Source organism: Rhinoraja longicauda, chromosome 2 (genome assembly GCF_053455715.1).
Source record: "Rhinoraja longicauda isolate Sanriku21f chromosome 2, sRhiLon1.1, whole genome shotgun sequence".
In the NCBI taxonomy this organism is placed as follows: Eukaryota; Metazoa; Chordata; class Chondrichthyes; order Rajiformes; family Arhynchobatidae; genus Rhinoraja; species Rhinoraja longicauda.
Window position 1 is genome coordinate 45,817,124 of NC_135954.1, and position 22,685 is coordinate 45,839,808.

The 22,685-nt window shown below is 41.0% G+C and overlaps 1 protein-coding gene across 2 annotated transcripts in view; it reads right to left on the reverse strand.

The window, feature by feature from the left end:
- Window positions 1–22,455, reverse strand: part of ezh2 (enhancer of zeste 2 polycomb repressive complex 2 subunit) — a 52,230-nt gene extending 29,775 nt beyond the window's left edge. For both annotated transcript variants that reach the window (XM_078418436.1, XM_078418429.1), the window contains exons 1-6: window positions 22,016–22,455; window positions 12,101–12,274; window positions 5,789–5,914; window positions 3,643–3,762; window positions 3,017–3,137; window positions 1,159–1,347 (exon numbers count right to left, since the gene is read on the reverse strand). In XM_078418436.1, the coding sequence (XP_078274562.1) occupies window positions 1,159–1,347; window positions 3,017–3,137; window positions 3,643–3,762; window positions 5,789–5,914; window positions 12,101–12,217 (673 nt within the window). In that variant the 5' untranslated portion in view covers window positions 12,218–12,274; window positions 22,016–22,455. The remainder of the gene's footprint in view (window positions 1–1,158; window positions 1,348–3,016; window positions 3,138–3,642; window positions 3,763–5,788; window positions 5,915–12,100; window positions 12,275–22,015) is intronic.
- Window positions 22,456–22,685: the final 230 nt, after the last annotated feature.

Here is a 22,685-nt window from a genome sequence, read left to right on the forward strand (position 1 = left end):
TTATCTATACATAATTATACAAATGGTTAAATGCAAGCTCAATCAAAATTGTGGTTCAGGAAGGAAACTTTTGTGCTTCAGGCATTAATAAATTAGGGAATATACAAAATCTACCTATCATAAAAAATGGTTTGCAGCAAGACATATGCAAAACCAGGCTTTGCTTTGGAAGGCATTTTTTGTGACAATTCAAAACTAATCTTCTCTCTTCCCATTAATCTGATCTTTTCTCTACAAATTGCCTGATTTCATTTGTTTCAACTTCTTTGATAAAATGCAATTGAGTTAGTTCATAAATTGGGTCTTTTCACATACTAATATTTTTTTCCGTAAAATGAGTCTTGTCATATATAAAATGCCCCAAAATACTTCAGTCAATCAGGAATTTAAGATGCAAGCTCCTTAAAAGTCACTTAGCTACTAAACCACACAGATCAAGACATGCAAAAAATACTGAGGAACGGACGTTATTTTTTCCCCCTCATGCTGTGTTGAAGTTATGATGCTTCATTCCTGACTTTTGAACCAGAGAAAGTCTCTTTATTCAGAAATCATTTGGATTTTTGAATTTTCTTCTTAACTAGAGGCTTCTGTTCCAGTTCTCCTTCTCACTGGGTTCCCAGTAGGATCAATTTGCATTCTCTCAATTCAAACAGCCATTAAAACTGCATACTCTCATCCAGGGCATAACTAAAGTTTTTGCATAACTTTACCATTTTGTTGTACACTTGCAGTCTACGCCTACCACATCGATGTGCCTACCACATCGTATTTAACTGCAAACTATCTAGGATTTAGGTACTTGACCACAATTCTTCAGCACTTCATAATACACTTGTGTTCATTGTTTACTTTATACACACCGCTTTTCCAAGTCCAGTCTTTTGCAGTTTAGCAACACTTCCCCCTGCCTACTCCTATTCACAGCCATTTGTTGGGTTTCATGAGATTTGGAGTACCTATATCCATGTACAAATCATTTACATAAACATTTCAAGAACAAAAGAACTCCCCATCATTGGGATACAACATTAATACTTAAATACAACTATTTAAGTAGTTTCTTATCTGTCAGCTAACTAATTTTCCTCCTATAGTGTACTGTGTTTCTGAATTTATCTTTAACATGCCTATCTAGAAACAGAAGTACTCACTTACCATCCATATTAATCTCCTGATAATCTTTTCTGGACTCACTGGTTTCTTCTTTGATATCACTTCCATCAGTCTTCTCAGATTTATTCTCCTGGTCCTCCTCCTCGTCTTCATCCTCCTCTTCATTATCACTGTACTGTGTCAGAGCATTTACCAGCTCTACAAAGATCTCATCATTGATAAAACCACATTCTGCAGCATTGAGAAAACATTACAACAATAGTGTGAGCCAAATGAAATTGACAATTTTAAAATCCTCCAGTAATTATATTAGCATGTTTTTGGCACTACATAAAAATGACTAGTTTTTTTTTTACTGAACAGTTTGACAAATTAGTCAATAGAGCGGAGAGAGGTGCAGAGTTGAAGTTCTGCATCATTTGTAGATGCAGATTTGTAGGTTAATTGGCTGCAGTAAAAATGATAAATTGTCCCTAGTGTATGAGGATCGCTGGTCGGCGCAAACTCAGTGGCCGATGGGCGCTGTATCTCTAAACTAAACAAAACATGACAACTGATATTTCCCCCCACTTGCAACATATAAATGAAAAACAGGATGTGTACTTGGGGAAACATAGAAAAAAGGTGCAGAAGTAGGCCATTCGAGCCAGTCCAAAATCAGTACCCCATGGAAAACAAGCAATTGAGAGGCAATTCATTACTTGGGAGGTGATTCATTACTGGGAAATACTTTAGCTCTCATTGGTATCAAACAAAACAAGTACACTCCATCCAATTGAAAAAAACAATGCAAAAGTACTAAGAGGATGACATGGTCAATAATGTGACACGCTGTGAGTTAAGATCTTTAAGAATCATAAAAATGTGCAGCACAGAAACAGATAGTTTAAGTCTATGCCTTCTCTACCAGCTGTGATGCCTATCTACACTAATCCTATTTGTCCGAATTAGACCCATATCTCTCTGCCTCTCTCATCCAAGTGCCTGTCCAAACATCTTTTAAACTTTAGCAAAAAATAGACCGCTGGAGGAACTTAGCGGGTCAGACAGCATCTGTGGAGGGAAATGAAAATACAATGTTTTGGGTCGGAACCCTTCATCAGTCTGAAGGCAGTAGAGAAATTAGAGGATTTTCTGAAACATAGAAAATAGGTGCAGGAGTAGGCCATTCGGCCCTTCGAGCCTGCACCGCCATTCAATATGATCATGGCTGATCATTCAGCTCAGTAGCCTGTACCTGCCTTCTCTCCATACCCCTGATCCCTTTAGCAAAAAGGGGCCACATCTAACTCCCTCTTAAATATAGCCAATGAACTGGCCTCAACTACCTTCTGTGGCAGAGAATTCCACAGACTCACCACTCTCTGTGTGAAGAAATGTTTTCTCATCTCGGTCCTAAAAGACTTCCCCCTTATCCTTAAGCTGTGACCCCTGGTTCTGGACTCCCCCAACATCGGGAACAATCTTCCCGCATCTAGCCTCTCCAACCCCTTAAGAATTTTATATGTTTCTATAAGATCCCTCCTCAGTCTTCTAAATTCCAGCGAGTACAAGCCCAGTCTATCTAGTCTTTCCTCATATGTAAGTCCCGCCATCCCAGGGATCAATCTGGTGAACCTTCTCTGTACTCCCTCTAAGGCAAGAACGTCTTTCCTCAGGTTAGGAGACCAAAACTGCACACAATACTCCAGGTGCGGTCTCACCAAGGCCCTGTACAACTGCAGCAGAACCTCCCTGCTCCTAAACTCAAATCCTCTTGCTATGAATGCCAACATACCATTCGCTTTCTTCACTGCCTGCTGCACCTGCATGCTTGCTTTCAATGACTGAAGAAGTCCAAAAAGCAACATGGCAGACATAAAATTGGCATGCTACCAGAGTAGCAGACGGAAAGTCTTACCTCTGTCTCCATGCACTTTTCCATCATAATTTTTAATGAGTTCTTCTATGAAAGTCCCATCCTGATCCAAAATTTCATCACCCATGTAAGGAATGTTATGTAAAACAGTTTCATCCTCCACCTTAAATTTAAGAGAAGATTCCTTTGATATAAATGTAAAAATAACAGACTACGCATCCTGTTCACCTCAGAACTCTTAATTAGTGCAGAATTCAGATATGTACTGAATCTTTGCGTGCTTTCCCCAATGCCTTGGAATATCTATCGTCCAACGATTTAGGGAAGTATGAATTATACAAGGTGTACAAAGCCTCAAAAGAATAATTCAGTAACAATGTCAAACCTTTTGCCTAGAAAGTAAACAACATTTTTCCTTGAAAAAGGACACTAGACCAAACGTTACCCCCAGTTTTATTGCCGTGTTCATCACAAAACGTATTTAGTCCTTATGAAACGTTTTAGTTTTTAACGGTTAGTGTACAATAATTAGCACCTACATTTTAGTTAGAATAAAAATAGAATTAAAGATTTTCAATGCACCCCTTCCCCCATCTCCGTAATAGAATTTCCGAATGTATTCCAAAAGAAAATTGTAAAATGATTATTCACTTGTCCAAACCACATACCATGAAATTTTGCTGAAGAGGAGACCATGAATACATAACTGGGATTGAGGCAACTGCATTCAAGGTCTTCAGGGGGATTATCTGCTTTGGAAACTCAGGAAATCCACTCTCCACAGCACACTGGAAATAAACAGAAGTATCAAATCACCAGTGATCAAATTACTATTTCAACTCTGCTAACCAGAATGGTAAATGGCCCCACTGTAGATAAATTTTGAAAGTATAGAAATACCAAGCATTTGGGTTACCAAATCCAAACCAGTCATGCTGAAGTCTAAACTCACAGCTCATACTCAAAGAACTCAAGCGGGGAATTAGAAAGGTCAGTAGAAGAGTCAAAGAAATGCCATTGGTAAATTGGGTTAAAGAGTATCCCAATGAGATGTATGCATATATTGAAAACAAGAGGGTAATAGGGAAAGGGTAGAACCACTCATGGATAAAAGAGGGAATTTATGTTAGGAGTCAGAGGATGTAGGCTTCACTCAAGTAGATTCTGTCCTCTGCCATATATTAGTAGCTGTTACGAGTACAGACCTATTAATTTGTAGTATATCTGTATTGTTGGGAAACTTACAATGATAGCGTTGGCATTTTATTGTTCTTGTTGCAGGAAGGTGAAAAGAAAGGTAGCCATAAAGAGACACTGGGAAACAGTACAGTGTCAAGCAGGGAGAAGGAAAAAGACTGACCTGACAAATCATTTGTAAACAATTATGGTAAAACATTAGACTGCCATTAAATGTTAAATGATTGGAAGAAATTACATTCGGGCATCACAGAGGAACACTCAAATTTTGATTGTGTTAATTTTAGCTATTATGTAACGTACTTAATTTTGTCGTGAGTTGAAATGCTCTGGAGGTATAATAAAGATATGGTGCAAGCTGCTCTCAGAAACATTTTATGCATATATTTCCCCTTTTTGGACAAAGGCAGTTTCAATCAATCTCAAATTCGACCAGTTTCAAAAAATGAGCAAGGCTGAAGATCACATAAACGTGTTACATTCTTCTGACGCTTCCACGGGGAAAGGAAAAACAAGACTCAATACTAAACTAATGTTAGTGTGCTCAGTGAAGTCTTGATGATACCAAATATGCTCTGTATTACTAGAATTGGACTTTAGGTTCAAGTTTATTATTGTCACACGTACAGTGAAAAGCTTTGTTTTGCCTGCTATCAAAAACAGATTAGATATTTTATACATAAATACAATCATCAAACTCGGGTACAATGGAACCAACGGGAGGATACAGAGTGCAGAGTCCTTAGCGCTGTAGCGCATCAATTTCATAAAGTCCAATGGGGTAGAGGTGAATTAAACAGTCCTCTTGTAATAAGGGCCATTCAGAAGCCTGATATAAGAGGGGAAGAAGCTGTTCCAGTCTGGTGGTGCATGTTTTCTAACTTCTGTGCCTTCTGCCGCATGGCAGAGTAACTGAAGGGCAATGACTGAGATGGGACATGGATAAGGAATGACAGGAATAGTTTACTAGGTGCAAAGCAATAAAGTTAATATTCCCTCTAATGTTACATCATAGAATCAAAATATTTTCAATACATTTTTTTATATTTGATTGTACTTTTGGATGCTGTGATCCTTTAATCTCGGTTTATAAGCAAAATTCTAAAATAGAAGGATAAATAATACAGCAGTTTCCTCAGAACAAAGTAGTCAGACTACTTGAAATTTGTCAACTACCCTAGAGCAGTGCTTCTTAAACTGGTGAATGTTCACCCAAGGGTGAATGAAATTATTTTGGGGTGAATGAAACTAGAGGGGTGAATGACTTAATATATATAAAATTATACACAAGGGAGAATAAGACGAAAATTACCAAAACCATAAGAAAATGTAGTCGAAGGCGAATGAAATTTTGCGATAAAGACGCAAAGGTGAATGACACTGAAATAGTTTAAGAAGCATTGCCCTAGAGCACAACAAAAGCTCTATTTATTTCATTTCTAAAATGCAAATAAACAAAATCAATTCTGATATAAAAAATTAGGTGTAGGTAAATTAATTGGCTATTAAGTATTGCGTGCAATTAATTTTGCAACTTGGCATTTAAAGAGCCGTGCAATCTCGAACACTATAATGATTACCAAATTTCCTTTACCCTGTCTTACAAATGTATTATACCTCTCTGGTACCACGCATAGTGCTCACTGTCATAATGTGAACAGGCTGTATCCGGTGCTGCTTCCAATCTTGGTTCAATATTTCAGTTTTTTCTTTGATTTTCTGGCGATTTGCACTGAACATACTCTGTGAAGAGAATCAGGGTTTCTTTTAATTCCATTTATTTTGATCTAGACCACAAATCAAACTTGATAAATGCACATCCAGACTCCATGCAACATAAAGGAAAAATGGACCACATACAAAATAAGTGTTGAAACAGTCAAGAAATTACATGCAAGAAAAATAATTTCAGCAGAGGTGTACAATATCTAAAAACCAGAAACTAGTTGTAAATACTCCAAATGGCAGCTAGATACTGCCTAGAAAGATACAAAGCTCATGTTGATACTCCATCAAAACTGAAATCTAGTTTGTTATCAAATTTCAGAATAGTACTCCCCAACTCTCTTTACCCAAAATACTAAATTTAGTATAACACGACACTGGGCTCCACAATATCCAATACATTGCCAAAATAGGGAAAGAGATACAAAATGCTGGAGTAACTTAGCGGGTCAGGCAGCATCTCTGGAGAAAAGGAATAGCTGACGTTTCGGGTCAGAACCCATCTTCAGACTGAAAGATAGAGAAAGCCAGAAGAAAACAGGGCTAGCAGCAGATGACCTAAGGAAAGGCAGAGTCCAAAGTAAACAACAAACTCTATTTCTTTCCTTTCCTTTCACAGTCCAGATGAGTGGGAATTGCCTTAATCAACTTTGTGTAATTGGAGCAGCAGAATTCTCTCCACCCCTCTTTTTCTCCTACATCCTCATCGCCGACTTGGGAATTCTAACTACCACTCCCCCACCACCCACCCACGTTAGGTCATCTTCTATTTGATGGTGTTCAGTGAAATCAACCAATTTAAAATTCATTCCTGAACTGTGACCAATACTGGCGTGTGGTGGTGCATTTTCTTTTTACTTATTTGAATGCAGGACTGAAGATGTCACAGGCCAGCTTTTATTGCCAAAATCTAACTTTGAACTGAGAAAAGCATTAGGGGTCAACTACACTGGCAAATCTGAAGTCACATATATAGGCCACACTAGGTACAGATGACAGGTTACCCTCCCCCCCACAGTCAAGTTTATTGTCACATGCACAAGTACAATGAGTTACAGATACAATTAAATATCTAGTTCGCAGCAGCATTAGTTTAGTTTATTATTGTCATGTGTACCAAGGTACGGCGAAAAACTTTTGTTTACATGCTATCCAGTCAAAGATAAGACTATATACAAATACAATCAAGCCCTCCACAGTGCAAAGGTGAAGGATGCAACATTTAGTGCAAGATAAAGTTCCGATAATATATAGTTCAAAAGTCTCGAAGGTAGGTAGAAGATCAGAACCGCACACCAGCTGATGAGAGGACCGTTCCGTTGTCTGATAACAGCTGGGAGGAATTTGTCTCTGGATCTGCAGGTATGCGTTTTCAGTCTTCTGTATTACTTGCCTGATGGGAGAGGGGAGGTTATACTGGTGGTCTTGCCACGGCAGCATGAAGTGTAGATGGAGTCAATGGAAGGGAGAATGGTTTACATGAAGGTCTGGGATAGACCTTTGAACTATCTTTTATTGGGCTTCTAAGGAAGTAGTGGTGTTGGTGTGCTTTCTTGGACATAGCATCAATTTGGTTGGTCCGGGACAAATTGCTGGTGATATTTATTCCTAGGAACTTGAAGCTTTTGACCATCTCTACTTCGGCACCATCAACATATACCAGGCTTCGCTTCCTGAAGTCAATCACAATCTCCTTTGGCTTACTGGCATTGAGGGAGTAATTGCTGTCTTGGCACAAAGTAACAAGGTTCTCAACCTACTTGCAGAACTATCTCATCATTATTTGATATCCAGCCCACTATAGTGGTGTATTATATGTGCATTACATACACATAGACACAAACACACAAAAAATACATAACACTTCTCATAGAAAGGGGACTGCAAAAACATCAAGAAACAAGTGGACCATGGTATTCCATTGTTGAAGTAGATTTATTGCTGTGCAGGTTGCTTCAAGAACTGGATTGTTGTAGGAAAGTAGCTGACCTGAACCTAGTGGTGTAAGACTTCAGGCTTCTGTACTTCCTGCCTGATGGAAGCAGTGAGGAGAGGACATGGCCTGGATGGTGGATATCCTGGATGATAGATGCCACCTTCTCAAAGGAGTTCCTCATGTAGATACTTTCAAATGGAGGGGAGGGCTTTTCTTATGATTGACTGGGCCGAGTCCACCCCTCTCTGCAGTCTCGTGCATTTCTGTGCGTTGGACTTGCCAAGATATGATGCAACCAGTCAGGATACTTTTTATAGTACATCTGTAGAAGTTTGATAGAGTATTTAATGACATACTGAATCTCTTTAAAACTAAATAAAAGTAGATCCATCTCTCTCCTGTACGCCGACTCATTAGCACTGGTAATTCAGCCAACCACAGTGATGTGACAAATTTACAGATGGCATTGAAGCTGTGCTTATCCACAGACAATGGGTGTAAAGATAATAGAGCAGGTAGATAAGCACACAGCCTTGATGGTCAGTGAGGAGGTGATTTTTAACTGATCCGCACTGATAGAGATCTGACGATGAGGAAGGCAAGAATCCAGTTGCGGAGGGAAGTACAGAGGCCTAAGTCTTGAAATTTGGTGATGTTTGGAAGAGACATTAGTGTTGAATGCCAGCTGTACTCAATAAACAGCAAGCAGATATATGCGTTCTTGCTATCCAGATGGTCCAGAGCAGAGTGGAGAGCCAGTGAGATAACATCCGCTGTTGATCTGTTGTGACGATACGCAAATTGAAGCCAGCAATAGAGATATAGGCAGGTAATTTGGTTCTTCATGACTGCCAAGCCATTCAATATTGATTTTTGCTGATGCTTTACCCCAATACTATATCCCTTCTTTTTCACCAAACCCCAAATATATACAAAATAAATAAGAAACCTATGTCCTTCTTCAATACACTCAGGGTTTTGGCCTCCAGACCATTACACAATGGAGACTTCCTCAGGTTCACCAGCCTTCAAGTGAAGACATTTCTCTTCACCTTAATTCTAAGCATAATACCCAGCATTCTAAAATGGATGTGTGGGAAGGAACTGCTGATGCCGGTTTAAACCGAAGATAGACAAAAAGCTGGAGTAACTCAGATAGCATCTCAGGTGAAAAGGAATAGATGACATTTCGGGTCGAGACCATTTTTCAGACTGAGAGTCAGGGGAAAGGAAAACGAGAGATATCGATGGTGATATAGAACAAATGAATGAAAGATATGCAAAAGTTACGATGATAAAGGAAACATTAGCTGTGGGTTAGGTGAAAATGAGTTACAGACAATGAGACTCAACAAGACGACTTTGAACCTAGTACAACAACTTGGGTGGGGGAGGAATGGAGAGAAATCTGATGCATGGGTTATTTGAAGTTTGAGAAATCAATATTAATACTGCTAGGTTGTAAGCTGCCCAAGCAAAATATGAGTTGCTGTTCCTTCAATTCGCGTTTGGCCTCACTCTGACAATGCAGGCGGCGGCCCAAGCCAGAAAGGTCAGTGTGGGAATGGGAAGGTGAATTAAAGTGCTTGACAATTGGCAAATCAGGTAGGCCCAGGTGTAATGAGCAAAGGTGTTCAGCGAAATGATCGCTCAGTCTACGTTTAGACTCGCCGTTGTAAAACTGATGCTATTTCTTGTCCTCTCAGTCAAGTGAAACATCCTATCATGTCCTTTTGTACATTTTAGTTAGTTCATTTCTCATTCTTCTAAACACAATAGCACAGTTGCTGCTTCAGAGTGCTAGAAAATTCCGGGTTCGATCCTGACTTTGGGTGCTGTCTGTGAGTTACATATTCTCCGTGACCACATAGATTTCCTCCAGGTTCTCCGGCTACATTCCATGACCCAAAGACGTGTGGATTTGTAGTTTAAATTGTGGACGCATTGGTGATCATTTTCCAATGTTCTATAGATTCAGGATCAGTTCCTGTGGATTGGAGGGTAGCTAATGTAAACCCATTTTTTAAGAAAGGAGGGAGAGGGAAAACAGGAAATTATAGACCAGTTAGTCTGACATCAGTGGTGGGGAAGATGCTGGAGTCAATTATAAAAGACAAAATTGCAGACTATTTGTATAGCAGTACAGAATCGTTTCAAATCAGCATGGATTTACGAAGGGGAAATCATGCTCGACTAATCTTCTGGAATTTTTTTGAGGATGTAACTAGGAAAATGGACAGGGGAGAGCCGGTGGATGTAGTGTACCTTGACTTTCAGAAAGCCTTCGACAAGGTCCCACATAGGAGAATAGTGGGCAAAATTAGAGCACATGGTATTGGGGGTAGGGTACTGACATGGATAGAAAATTGGTTGGCAGACAGAAAGCAAAGAGTGGGGATAAATGGGTTCCTTTCAGAATGGCAGGTAGTGACTAGTGGGGTACCGCAAGGCTCGGTGCTGGGACCGCAGCTATTTACAATATACATTAATGACTTGGATGAAGGGATTAAAAGTAACATTAGCAAATTTGCACATGACACAAAGATGGGTGGCAGTGTGAACTGTGAGGAAGATGCTATGATGTTGCAGGGTGACTTGGACAGTTTGTGTGAGTGGGCAGATGCATGGCAGATGCAGTTTAATGTGGATAAATGTGAGGTTATCCACTTTGGTGGTAAGAATAGGAAGGCAGATTATTGTCTGAATGGTGCCAAGTTAGGAAAAGGGGAAGTACAACGAGATCTGGGTGTCCTAGTGCATCAGTCACTGAAAGGAAGCATGCAGGTACAGCAGGCAGTGAAGAAAGCCAATGCAATGTTGGCCTTCATAACAAGAGGAGTTGAGTATAGAAGCAAAGAGGTCCTTCTGCAGTTGTACAGGGCCCTAGTGAGACCGCACCTGGAGTACTGTGTGCAGTTTTGGTCTCCAAATTTGAGGAAGGATATTCTTGCTATTGGGGGCGTGCAGCGTAGGTTCACTAGGTTAATTCCCGGAATGGCGGGACTGTCATATGTTGAAAGACTGGAGCGACTGGGCTTGTATACATTGAAATTTAGAAGGATGAGACAGGATCTTATTGAAACATAAGATTATTAAGGGATTGGACATGCTAGAGGCAGGAAACACGTTCCCAATGTTGGGGGAGTCCAGAACCAGTGGCCACAGTTTAAGAATAAGGGATAGGCCTTTTAGAACGGAGATGACGAAAAACTTTTTCAGTCAGAGAGTTGTAAATCTGTGGAATTCTCTGCCTCAGAAGGCAGTGGAGACCAATTCTCTGGTTGCTTTCAAGAGAGAGCTAGATAGAGCTCTTAAAGATAGCAGAGTTAGGGGATATGGGAGAAGGCAGGAACGGGGTACTGATTGTGAATGATCAGCCATGATCACATTGAATGGCGGTGCTGGCTCAAAGGTCCGAATGGCCTACTCCTGCACCTATTGTCTATTATCTATTGTCTATTAATTCGCATCTGTAAATTGCCCCTAGTGTGTCGGGAGTAGATGTGAAAGTGGAATATCACAGAGCTAGTGTGAATGGGTGATTGTTGGTCAGCGTTGTCTCGGTGGGCCCGAGGGCCCATTTCCATGCTACATCTCAGAATGAAATTCTGGTGAATACAGACCAAGTTGACCAAATCTTCCTTCATACAATGGTCGCACCACCTCAAAAGTTAATCTGGTGAACTTTTGCTGTTCACCTTCTACAGCAAATATTTCCTTTCTAAAGGAAGATCAACACTGGGGTCTCTAGGCTCTGTAAAATTGTAGCCAATATTGGACTGTGGAATCAAAAATACATTGTATGCTGTTTCTATGATATACTGCCAGGTCAGAGAAAAAGATGGCAGCTTAGGAACATCGAAAAATAATTTTGGCAATTACAGATGTGACACAGTAGCAGTTTCTCCAAGGTTAGAAACTTTAATCTTGGACCAAATGAATTGATTTTATGAATAATTGAGTACCAGCTGCTATTTTTCTTACTATACTTTGTTACATTAAAGAATGAACCAATATAGTTAAATAGTTAATTGACCAATTTAGATTCATAACTGCTGATTTTTTATTTATTTTTTAAATGGGCCATGGTCAGACATAATGAAACACTTTAAAGACATGAAACATTGAGACTTGAACATCTGACCTAATTAAAGAGCACCCTCTTCTGGTCCCAGAAAATCTTGCAATTGAAGTTAGCTGGTGCCAGCATCCTTTCAAAGTTAAACTATGTTATGAACAGTTTCAAATCAAAACAAGTAGTCCCTTACCTTAACTTCATCAGCTCGTCTAAAGCGCTTTAGTTGTCTCAGACGCATATATTCAGACTTAACCCTTCTTCGCCAGCAAACTGGTCCTTTTGTGGATTTCTTGCTCGCAAAACCCATGGTTATTTGATAGATGATCTTTTGTGAAACTTATGCTCTTCCAACCAGGAAAATGTTCTGCAAAAATTGTAATAAATATCACAACCCCTTATTACATACTGCAAATAAGAATTTTGTTGTTCTTTTTCAGTACATATGGCAATAAAACATGCTCTCTCTCACTTTCCAGGCATACGATGCAAACTTCTACCTACACAGTATAGCCTCAATCCAAGGAAAGTCCTCAGAACTTTTTAAAATAGCAAGACTCGTATCAATCATTTGGTCATTCAAATTATTCAGCGTTACTTTCTTTTGATATCCAATTGGCTTTCCAAATTGAATAAAGGTTAATCTTTCATTTAACAAAATATGTACTTGGGACCTTCACACTGTACTCCATTTGAGACCACCAACATAAACAAATTAATAAAGGACTTAAAGCACTAGAGCAACTCAGCGGGTCAGGCAGCATCTCTGGAAAACAGAGTGGAGAGGCAGGACATGGCAGATGCAGTTTAATGTGGATAAATGTGAAGTTATCCAGTTTGGTGGTAAGAACAGGAAGGCAGATTATTATCTGAATGGTGTCAAGTTAGGAAAAGGGGAAGTACAAAGAGATCTGGGTGTCCTTGTTCATCAGTCACTGAAAGTAAGCGTGCAGGTACAGCAGGCAGTGAAGAAAGCTAATGGCATGTTGGCCTTCATGACAAGAGGAGTTGAGTATAGAAGCAAAGAGGTCCTTCTGCAGTTGTACAGGGCCTTAGTGAGACCACACCTGGAGTACTGTGTGCAGTTTTGGTCTCCAAATTTGAGGAAGGACATTCTTGCTATTGAGGGAGTGCAGCGTAGGTTCACTAGGTTAATTCCCGGAATGGCGGGATTGTCGTTTGTTGAAAGACTGGAGCGACTGGGCTTGTATACACTGGAATTTAGAAGGATGAGAGGGGATCTTATTGAATCATAAGATTATTAAGGGATTGGACACGCTAGAGGCAGGAAACACGTTCCCAATGTTGGGGGAGTCCAGAACCAGGGGCCACAGTTTAAGAATAAGGGGTAGGCCATTTAGAACGGAGATGAGGAAACTTTTTCAGTCAGAGAGTTGTAAATCTGTGGAATTCTCTGCCTCAGAAGGCAATGGATGCCAATTCTCTGGATGCTTTCAAGAGAGAGTTAGATAGAGCTCTTAATGATAGCAGAGTCAGGGGGTATGGGGAGAGGGGTACTGATTGTGGATGATCAGCCATGATCACAATGAATGGTGGTGCTGGCTCAAAGGGCCGAATGGCCTACTCCTGCACCTAATGTCTATTGACAGTCTGACAGGTGATAGGTAGACACAGGCAAAAAATTTGATCGCAGATGGTTGGATCAAAAGAAAGAAATTAAACCAAAGGGGCTGGACAAAGTCTGGCAGGTGATAGGTAGGCACAGGCAACATTTTTGATAGCAGATGGCTGGATCACAGGAAAGAGATTAAAACCAAAGGTGTGAGACAAAGGGATTAAAGAGTTGTGAATTATAAAGCCAGAGGAAAGAATGTGGATGGTGGGGGTGGGAGGATCTTCGGGTTCATATTAAATCTTTCCTCTCTCACCTTAAACCCATGTCCTTTTTGATTTCCCAACCCCAGGGAAAGGACTGTACAATTAGTTTCCTTGTCTTCTGATCTTTCTCCGTTGTAAAAGCAGGAGAAACAATTATTAAGGACATTGCCCATTTCCTGTGACTCCAACATGGATGCCCACTTTGGTCTTTGAGAGGGCCCTTGATTACGCTTTCCCCTAATATACTTAAAATATCTTTGGAATTCTCCTTAATCCTCTTTGCCATAGCAATCACATGCTCCATTTTGTCCTCCTGGTTTCCTTCTCGAGTATACCTTTGTATCTCCTATATTATTCCAGAGGTTCACTAGATCCCAGCTGCTTGCATCTGACCCATGCTTTCCTTTTAGCTATTCAGAGCCGCAATATCTCATCCAAGTTACCTATTCCAGTCGGCAGTCCTTAGACTGTTTTTAAAATTAAGATACTCCAATCAACGTTTGCAAGCTCATCTAATACTATAAAACATTGAATAGTACAGAAGAATGGGCCTTTCAGGCGACAATGTTTGTGCTGAACATGATGCCAAGACCATCACTTACCTATGTGCATATAACCCATATACTTCCCTTCCCTGTCCGTCCAAAAACTCGTTAAATCCCATTAATGGATCTACTTCAACCACATCACCTGGCAGTACATTCCAGGCACTCACCATTCTGTGTGTATAAAAAAAAGGCCACACACATCTACGTGAAACTTTGCCACTCTCCCTTTAAAGCTATGCCCTCTGGTATTTGATTTACACAAACCCTGCATGAAACATGAGGTACCTGCGCTTCTATCAGGACTCCCCACACCCTCCGGTGATCAGGAAAGAACAATCCAAGTCTGTCCAACCTCGCCCTGTAGCTAATATCCCCTAATTCAGGCATCATTCTAGCAAACCACTTCTACACCCTTTCCAAAGACTCCACATCCTTCCTCTAATCCTGAAAATAGTAAGTGATTCTTCTTGCACGTTAACTAATCTCAATGACGGAGGCCTTTACTATATGTAAAAATATATCTACATGTTTTGCTTAATCTAATCTTCATAGCATCAGGATAACTTAAATTGAGACCATTGCCAATTTAGATTCCATTATGAAAAGCCCTGGAGCATCTGCCACCAAATGACTTAATGTTCATTTGATTTGATTTGATGGACAGATGTTCCAGAAACAATACTAGAGCAAATATACTTACAAGAGTTCACATTTTCTCAAGAAGCAAATACAAAGGGAAAAAAACAATACAAGATGATTTATCTAAAAGCAATTTTTAAATTGCACAATGGATCTAAAATAATTCTGAAAACTCATTTGTTCAACAAGGAGAAACATAGTCATGTCTCTTTGAATAGCAACTTGGCACCTTGTGCATCTATCTAGCAGATCAAGTAGGGCAATGTGCTAATGTTTTTTTCTCCAAATCCAATGTACCCGAGATTGAACACTCCCTCAAATCAGGATGAATTATCTGTCCAAGTCTCTGAAACAAGGCTTGAAGAGCGAGCTATGGAATAATATAAATTCTGCCACTAAACTAGAAACTGTAATGAGTACATTATTTTTATTATAGTGCAAACCAAATAGGCAGCACGGTATCATAAAATACTGAAAACTGTTGCAATAACAGGGACCTAATCAACTAGTATATTCTCAGACATTGTTTATAGAATTCAGATTGAACACTTACAATTGAGTAAGTCAAAATCAATCTTCACTTGGACATACCGCAAACACCAATTCATCAGCTTCTACATGCATTTGTTTTAAATGGCAATACTCGTCATTAGTACTGAAATGTACAATATTTATTTTACAATATTTACTGTACAATAAAGAACAGTGCACATTCTAATCTGAAAAATGATGAAAAATGATTAAGTAGATTTCGCAGCTAAGCACAAATGCAAAGCTATGACTATAATTCTAAACTAACTTGACAAGTGCTTATTTGGGAAACTACAGCCATGGGTTACAAGAACCACAAAACCACAATTGAGAAATTTAGACAAAGGAATTTAATATTTGTATAGAGAAAATTAACAGCGCTCCCTTTCAGAAGCCATTTTCCTTGGCTAGAAAAGGTAAGAAGGGTTTAGCCAAGATTTATAAAATTATGTGGCCTAGATAAGGTGAATAAAAAGGATTTATTGAGCAACGACCATACTGACGAGGGAGCAAAGGTTTAAGGTAATAATTGTTGCAGAATTGTTTTTTCCATCATGGAAGTGGTGTGGAATTTACTACAGGTATTCATTCCTGCAATTACAAGTGAGCTGTTAGAATTTTCACAATAACACTATTGACATTTTAGGGTACCAGTCCTTCATTTACTAATTCATTTCTTGCTGTAACAATAAGCTTGGCTATGGAATTACACTGCATCACAACACCCTTAATACGCTTAAACACCTCATCCAAACTCATCTACTGTATCCATGGTTCAAGATGTGAACTCTTATACATCGGTGAGACCAAACGTAGACCGGGCAATCATTTCGCTGAACATCGTGGCTCAGTCCGCCTGAACCTACCTGATCTCTCAGTTGCTAAACACTTTAATTCTCCTTTCCATTCCCGCACTGACCTTTCTGTTGGCCTCCCCCATTGTCAGCGAGACTAAACACAAATTTGAGGAAGTGTCTCATATTTCGCTTGGGCAGCTTATAGCCCAGTGATGTGAATATTGATTTTCCTCACTTCAAGTAACCCTGGCATTCTCTCCCTCTCTATCCCTCCCCCACCTGACGCACCAGCTTCTCATTTTCACCCAACAGTAGCAATGCCGTTTCCTTTATCATAGTTACTTTTTTGCATGTTTCATTCATTGTTCTTTATCTCTCTATTTCATCGTCTATACCTCTCATTTCCCTTTTCCCTAACTAGTCTGAAGAAGGGTCTCAACCCGAAACGTCACCCATTCCCTCTCTCCAGAGATGCTGCCTGTCCCGCTGAGTTACTCCAGCTTTTTGAGTCTACCTACCCTTAATATATTTGATTCATCCCTTTTGATTAATTAAAATTTCACTTAATGATATGCAAGACAAACAAAAAAATATTTAAATAAAAATCAGTGAGGCAACAGATGCATGGATAAGAAAGGTTTAGAGGGAATAGGTCCAAAGATAAATGGGACTAGTTTAAATGGCAAATTTTGGTCGGCATGGATGTCTCTATGACTCACTTGGATGAACATTTGATGCGCTATCATATCCATCAAGGCCAAGTGTTCTGGGGAAAAAAACAATGTCAAGTTTCAATTGCTTTTTTGGCCTCGTGGACTAATGAGTCATAAATACCTATAATTTGTTCTTACCTGTGGAGTTTAAAACAAACTCAATTTGCGAAATAGATTCCCACCATCCTTTTCTACCTTTTATTAGGCTAATCATTGCTTTTGAATATAATTCTCAGCATATTTTGAGAAATCAAGCAGACTTTTTTTAAGTCTGCATTGTCAAAGAGCATGACAATAAAGTTCCATATAACCTTTAACACTGCTACAGGATGATCCACACTTAGAACTCGCCCAATAGTAATTATAATCCAAAGAGGACAAGTGAAGAAATATCAGTTTCAGTTCAGTTTCGTTTATTGTCACGTGTGAAAAGCTTTTGCTGCGTGCTAACCAGTCAGCGGAAAGACAATACATGATTACAATCGAGCCATTTACAGTGTATAGATACATGATACACATAGGTAAGGCCAGTAAAGTCCGATCAAAGATAGTCTGACGGTCACCAATGTGGGTCCGAGGGTTAAAATATTGAGGAACACGTTTCAGTGACCAATATTCAGACACTCGTTACACATCAATAGTCTCTTTTGTAACTGTGCGGGAGGAATCATTGACTGTGACTAATCACTACGTGAAAAAGTGATGAATAGCAGTGAAACAATTTTGTTGCCTGCCTACACAGAATCATTTCAGCATGGGTCGAGTCATCTGTGGCATTTTAAACCTTTGTGTGCTTCAGCAAAAAAAGCTACCTCCATACCAACATTACAGCTAACCTAATAGGGTTTCTGATTGCAGCAATTTCTTAACAGAGCATTTTACATAAAGATAGAAGGGAAGTACCAGAGCAGGTTCATCAGAAATATGTCACTTTCAGCTGGTCACCAATTTCAAAATGGAGTACATACCCTAATCAACATCAATTGTGCTGACGTTGAGATCCTAGTGTGTGTAGGATGTCATTAGTGTGTGGACTCGGTGGGCCGAAGGACCTGTTTCCATGCTGCATTTCTACACCTTAAACCACTAAACCATGCAACCAACTTCCACCCAAATCGACTGCATGTACACTTCACTCTGCCTCAGGAAAGAAACCAACATAATCAAGGACCACTCACATCCCTGTCATTCGGGTAGAAGATACAAAGCTTGAAAGCACATACAGAGCCAAGAACTTCTTCCCCACTGTTATTAAGACTCTTGAACAGCCCTCTCTTAAACTAATCTTCCCAATCTACTTCAGCCCTTGCACTATTTATATCTGCACTTTCCTAGTAACTGTAGCATTATATTCTGCATTGTTTCCTTTCTCTTTTTACATGTTATAATCGTTAATGGTTTGATCATATTCATGAATGTTTGTTTTACCTGGATAGCACACAAAACATTTGTTTTCCTTCACATTACATCTTGGTTCACATAAACCAGCTTCTGTCTACCAACCATCAGATTCTTGAACACCCTGTAAAATTGTACCTCAACCCCACCAAACCACTATATTCTTTGTACTACTATGATTGTCGTTTCAATAAATATCAACTTTACGTCAAACATTTTGCATTAATTCTTTTATTTCCCTTAATGTAATGAAATAATTTAGTTTACCCATACCAGTTTACAGGACAACCAAAATGTATTTCAGTCACTTAGATCTCTCAATACTAGCCAGCAATAAAGATAGCCAAATCAATCTTTTATACTGGGTCTAGCTGAATAGCTCTTTCATTCTTGACTCCTTTTTATGCTGAGCTTCAACGTGTGTATTTCAAAGAGTTAATTATCATCGCATCAAGAAACGGACTTTTGAAGGGTTGATAGCGACATGGGATATCAAGGTAATTCCTTAACCAAAACTTCAGGGAAGGCAAAGGAGAATGACTAAATTAGATCTCCATTTCAGATTAGCCTTTGACAATTTTGAGATTGTCTCAGAGACAGATGATGGAATCTTGAGTAAAAACCAAACTACTGAAAGAACATAGTGAGTCTGGCAGCACCTGTAGATGGAAATGGACAGATTTTGTTTCGGGGAGGAACCTTTTTTCAGACTGATGGAACAGAGGAGAGATTGCTGGGACAAAGAGGTGAGAGGAAGAGATGGAACAAATGAGTTCTCCATTTTTCTTTCCCCACATCATTCCCTTCTACCAATTCTACAAATCACTCTACACCTTCCTTTCTTATCCAATTAGAAACATTGAGTCTTCTCAGCGCATCATCTCTAGTCTGCATTACTATCAGCTCCCTTCTCTCCCCTATGCGACTCGACTATCAATCTTGCTTATAGGTCCACCATCCGTGTGAAGAAAGGTCCTGACCCAAAACAACATCTGCACATTTTTGCTCACAATTGTCAGTTGTGTCATCTTTACAAAACAGTACTCATGGCTTGATAGGAAAACAGTCAAGAATATCAACGTTAGGAATGGAAGAGGCCATTGTACCATTGTTGCTTTTACATCGTTCCACAAAAGCATACTGCTCTGAGAGAAATGATTTTCTGATGTAGGCTCACTAGTACGACATTCTCTTCACCAAGTGCTACTTTTTAACTAATTATATTTAAATTCTCATTACAATCTTCTGCTGGATAAATTACGTTGGGTTGTGCTTTGAAACTTGGGTAAATATCAGTAATTAACTATTCTTTTATACATATTATGATTGAAGTTACAACATAAATTCTCAAAAGTATGCACAAGGCCATTTCTACCTCGAGTCTTTTCTATCAAATCAGTTAATTTGCAATGCAGCATCATTAACCAATCATTTAAACCTGTAGTTCCTCTCTATTTTTCTGCAATTTCTTCTCCTTTCTCTCTCTCTCCACCCCCCTCCACCCCCCCCCCCACGACCATGGAATTAAATCTTGGACCATTATCCACACGGGTACATTGTACCGGCTCCATCATCTCTTAAGTCTACATCCCTAGAATAGTTTCTAATTTTAACTTTTTTCTATTTAAAGCATATCTTTATTTTTCCTAACCAAAGAGTGTCACGATGCATGTTAAAGTTCATATGTAAAAAAAAAAATCAAATCTTATTTTTCTTCTAATTTCTTCTCATATAACATTGCAGTCTACCTCAACCTTGGCCATATTCCCCGTTTAGTGGCATCTGTAATGCTGATATTGACTTAATCATTGGAATAAATTGTGAATAACTGTGATCTTTCCAATCAAGAGTAAAAACATTTCATCCCAACTGATCCCCTTATTTATTTCCATGGTTTTCACATCCATTTAGCCATGCTCCATTACTCCACAATCTCTACTATTCAACACAAACCTACACTGTGCTATCTTCAACGGTCTTTGAAACTATCAGTGTACATTGTGTAGGAAAATAATCCCTGGTACAAATCGAAGGCATCACAAAATGCTGGAGTAACTCAGCGGGTCAAGCAGCATCTCAGGAGAAAAGGAATGGGTGACGTTTTGGGTCGAGACCCTTCTTCAGACTGATGTCAGGGGAGGGGCGGGACAAAGATAGGATGTAGTTGGACAGGAAGACAGTGGGAGAACTGGGAGGGGGGAGGGGAAAGAGAGGGACAGAGGAACTATCTGAAGTTACAGAAATCAATAGTCATACCACTGGGATGTAAGCCGCCCAAGCGAAATATAAGATGCTGTTCCTCCAATTTGGGGTGGGCCTCACTATGACAATGGAGGAGGCCCATGACAGAAAGATCAGACTGGGAGTGGGAGGGGGAGTTGAAGTGCTGAGCCACCGGGAGATCAGGTTGGTTAAGGCGGACTGAGCGAAGGTGTTGAGCGAAACGATCGCCGAGCCTGCGTTTTGTCTCGCCGATGTAGAGAAGTTGACATCTGGAACAGCGGATACAATAGATGAGGTCGGAGGAGATGCAGGTGAACCTCTGCCTCACCTGGAAAGATTGTTTGGGTCCTTGGATGGAGTTCAGGGGGGAGGTAAAGCATCTCCTGCGGTTGCAGGGGAAAGTACCTGGGGAGGGGGTGGTTTGGGTGGGAAGGGATGCGTGGACCAAGGAGTACGGAGGGAACGGTCTCTGCGTGTACATTTGTCATTATGATTATTGTTTTATCTCATCAAAAATTAGATCAGGATTTGTTAACCACGACTTATCCTTTATGCTTTAATAACCATAAATTTCAGTATTTTGACAATCATCATTGATCACTGCCGGATGCTATTCACACTTTTTAACACAATCCTACAGCACAGCAGGGCTTCAGCCTTACAACAGTTGTCTAAAGTAATTATCTAGCTAGTCCCATTACATTTTCCCCCAAATTATGCACTTTCCCTTCCCTAATCTAGCCATTTTGATAACTCTAGAGGTGGCTCATTACATTCCTTTTTTTGGTCACCTATTTTAATTGTAACAGGTGCAAAAGTATTTGTTGGGATAATAGCGAAGAATAGAAAGTGCAGGTTAACTCCCAATGCCATCAAATTTACCATAAGTACAGATGGCAGAGCTCGGCTGTTAATTAAAATGAGAGTGTGCTGTATTCCATCTCCCTTCCCCCCCACCCACTGGGCAAGTGCCAGATTAAAGGAGGGACCACTCCACCCGTTTAATGTGTTCCATGGTTCAGGGGTTGTTTCACCCACTTGCCCCTCGCTGCACGTTGCGAGGGGTCACGCGAGCCTCGAGCCTGTCACCGGCTTCTCGCGCCGGCCGTTGGGCTTCAAACCCGGGCGCCCGTCCCTGCCGTCTGCCGGTCCCGCCGTCTCCGCGCCCCCGTCTGCAGGTCCCGCCGTCCCCACTCCCCCCGTCTGCCGGTCCCGCTCCCGCCGTCCCCGCTCCCCCGTCTGCCGGTCAGGCTCTCCACGTCTACAAGTCCCCGCTCCCCCGTCTGCCGGTCCCGCTGTCCCCGTCTGCCGGTCCCGCTCCCCCCGTCTACAAGTCCCCGCTCCCCCGTCTGCCGGTCCCGGGACTCGATGGTTGGCACAGATCTAGGCGGGGGATGGGAGAGGGAACCCGCCTTCTTACCGGGAATGAGAAGCTGAGCCGCGTCCTCTTCCTCCTGCTCTCCTCTGCCGACGAGCGGGGGCCAACTTGGAGCCGAAACTTTGCGAGAGTTGTGTGGGGCGAGTTCGCTCCCCGGGCTACGTTGCAGCGAGCGTCGGCTGGGTTGCCGATTCCCTGCCGGTGTGAGCGGGCGGGCGGCTCTCTGTCCCGCGTCGGCTCGGCGCCGGGCTCTTTGCCCTTCTTTTCTTTCTCTCTCTTTTGTCTTCCTTCTCCGCCCGGATAGAGCGCGAAAACAGCGCGGCCAACCCGATCAAACTTTGCTGAAACCCCCCAACAAGCGGCGCCGGCGTTGGCCGGGAGGCGGCGACTCCCCTCCAACCGGCGGGCGGCTCGCGCGGGAGTGGAGTGCGGGATGCGACCATGTGGTGCCTCTTTGTGGGTCGTCGGGCTCTTGCTGGGTTTGTGCAGGAAGCGACTGCAGAGGCTGCTTTGCACCGAAGATAGACTCTAAGCGCCGGAGAAACTCAGCTGCACAAGCAGCGTCTCTGGAGGGTGACGTTTCGGGAATCTGAAGAAGGGTCTCGACCCGAAACGTCGTCCATTCCTTCCCTCCAGAGACGCTGCCTGTCCCGCTGAGTTACTGCCCAGCATTTTTGTGTCCATCTTGCTTGGGGGGTGGGTTTACTTCGCT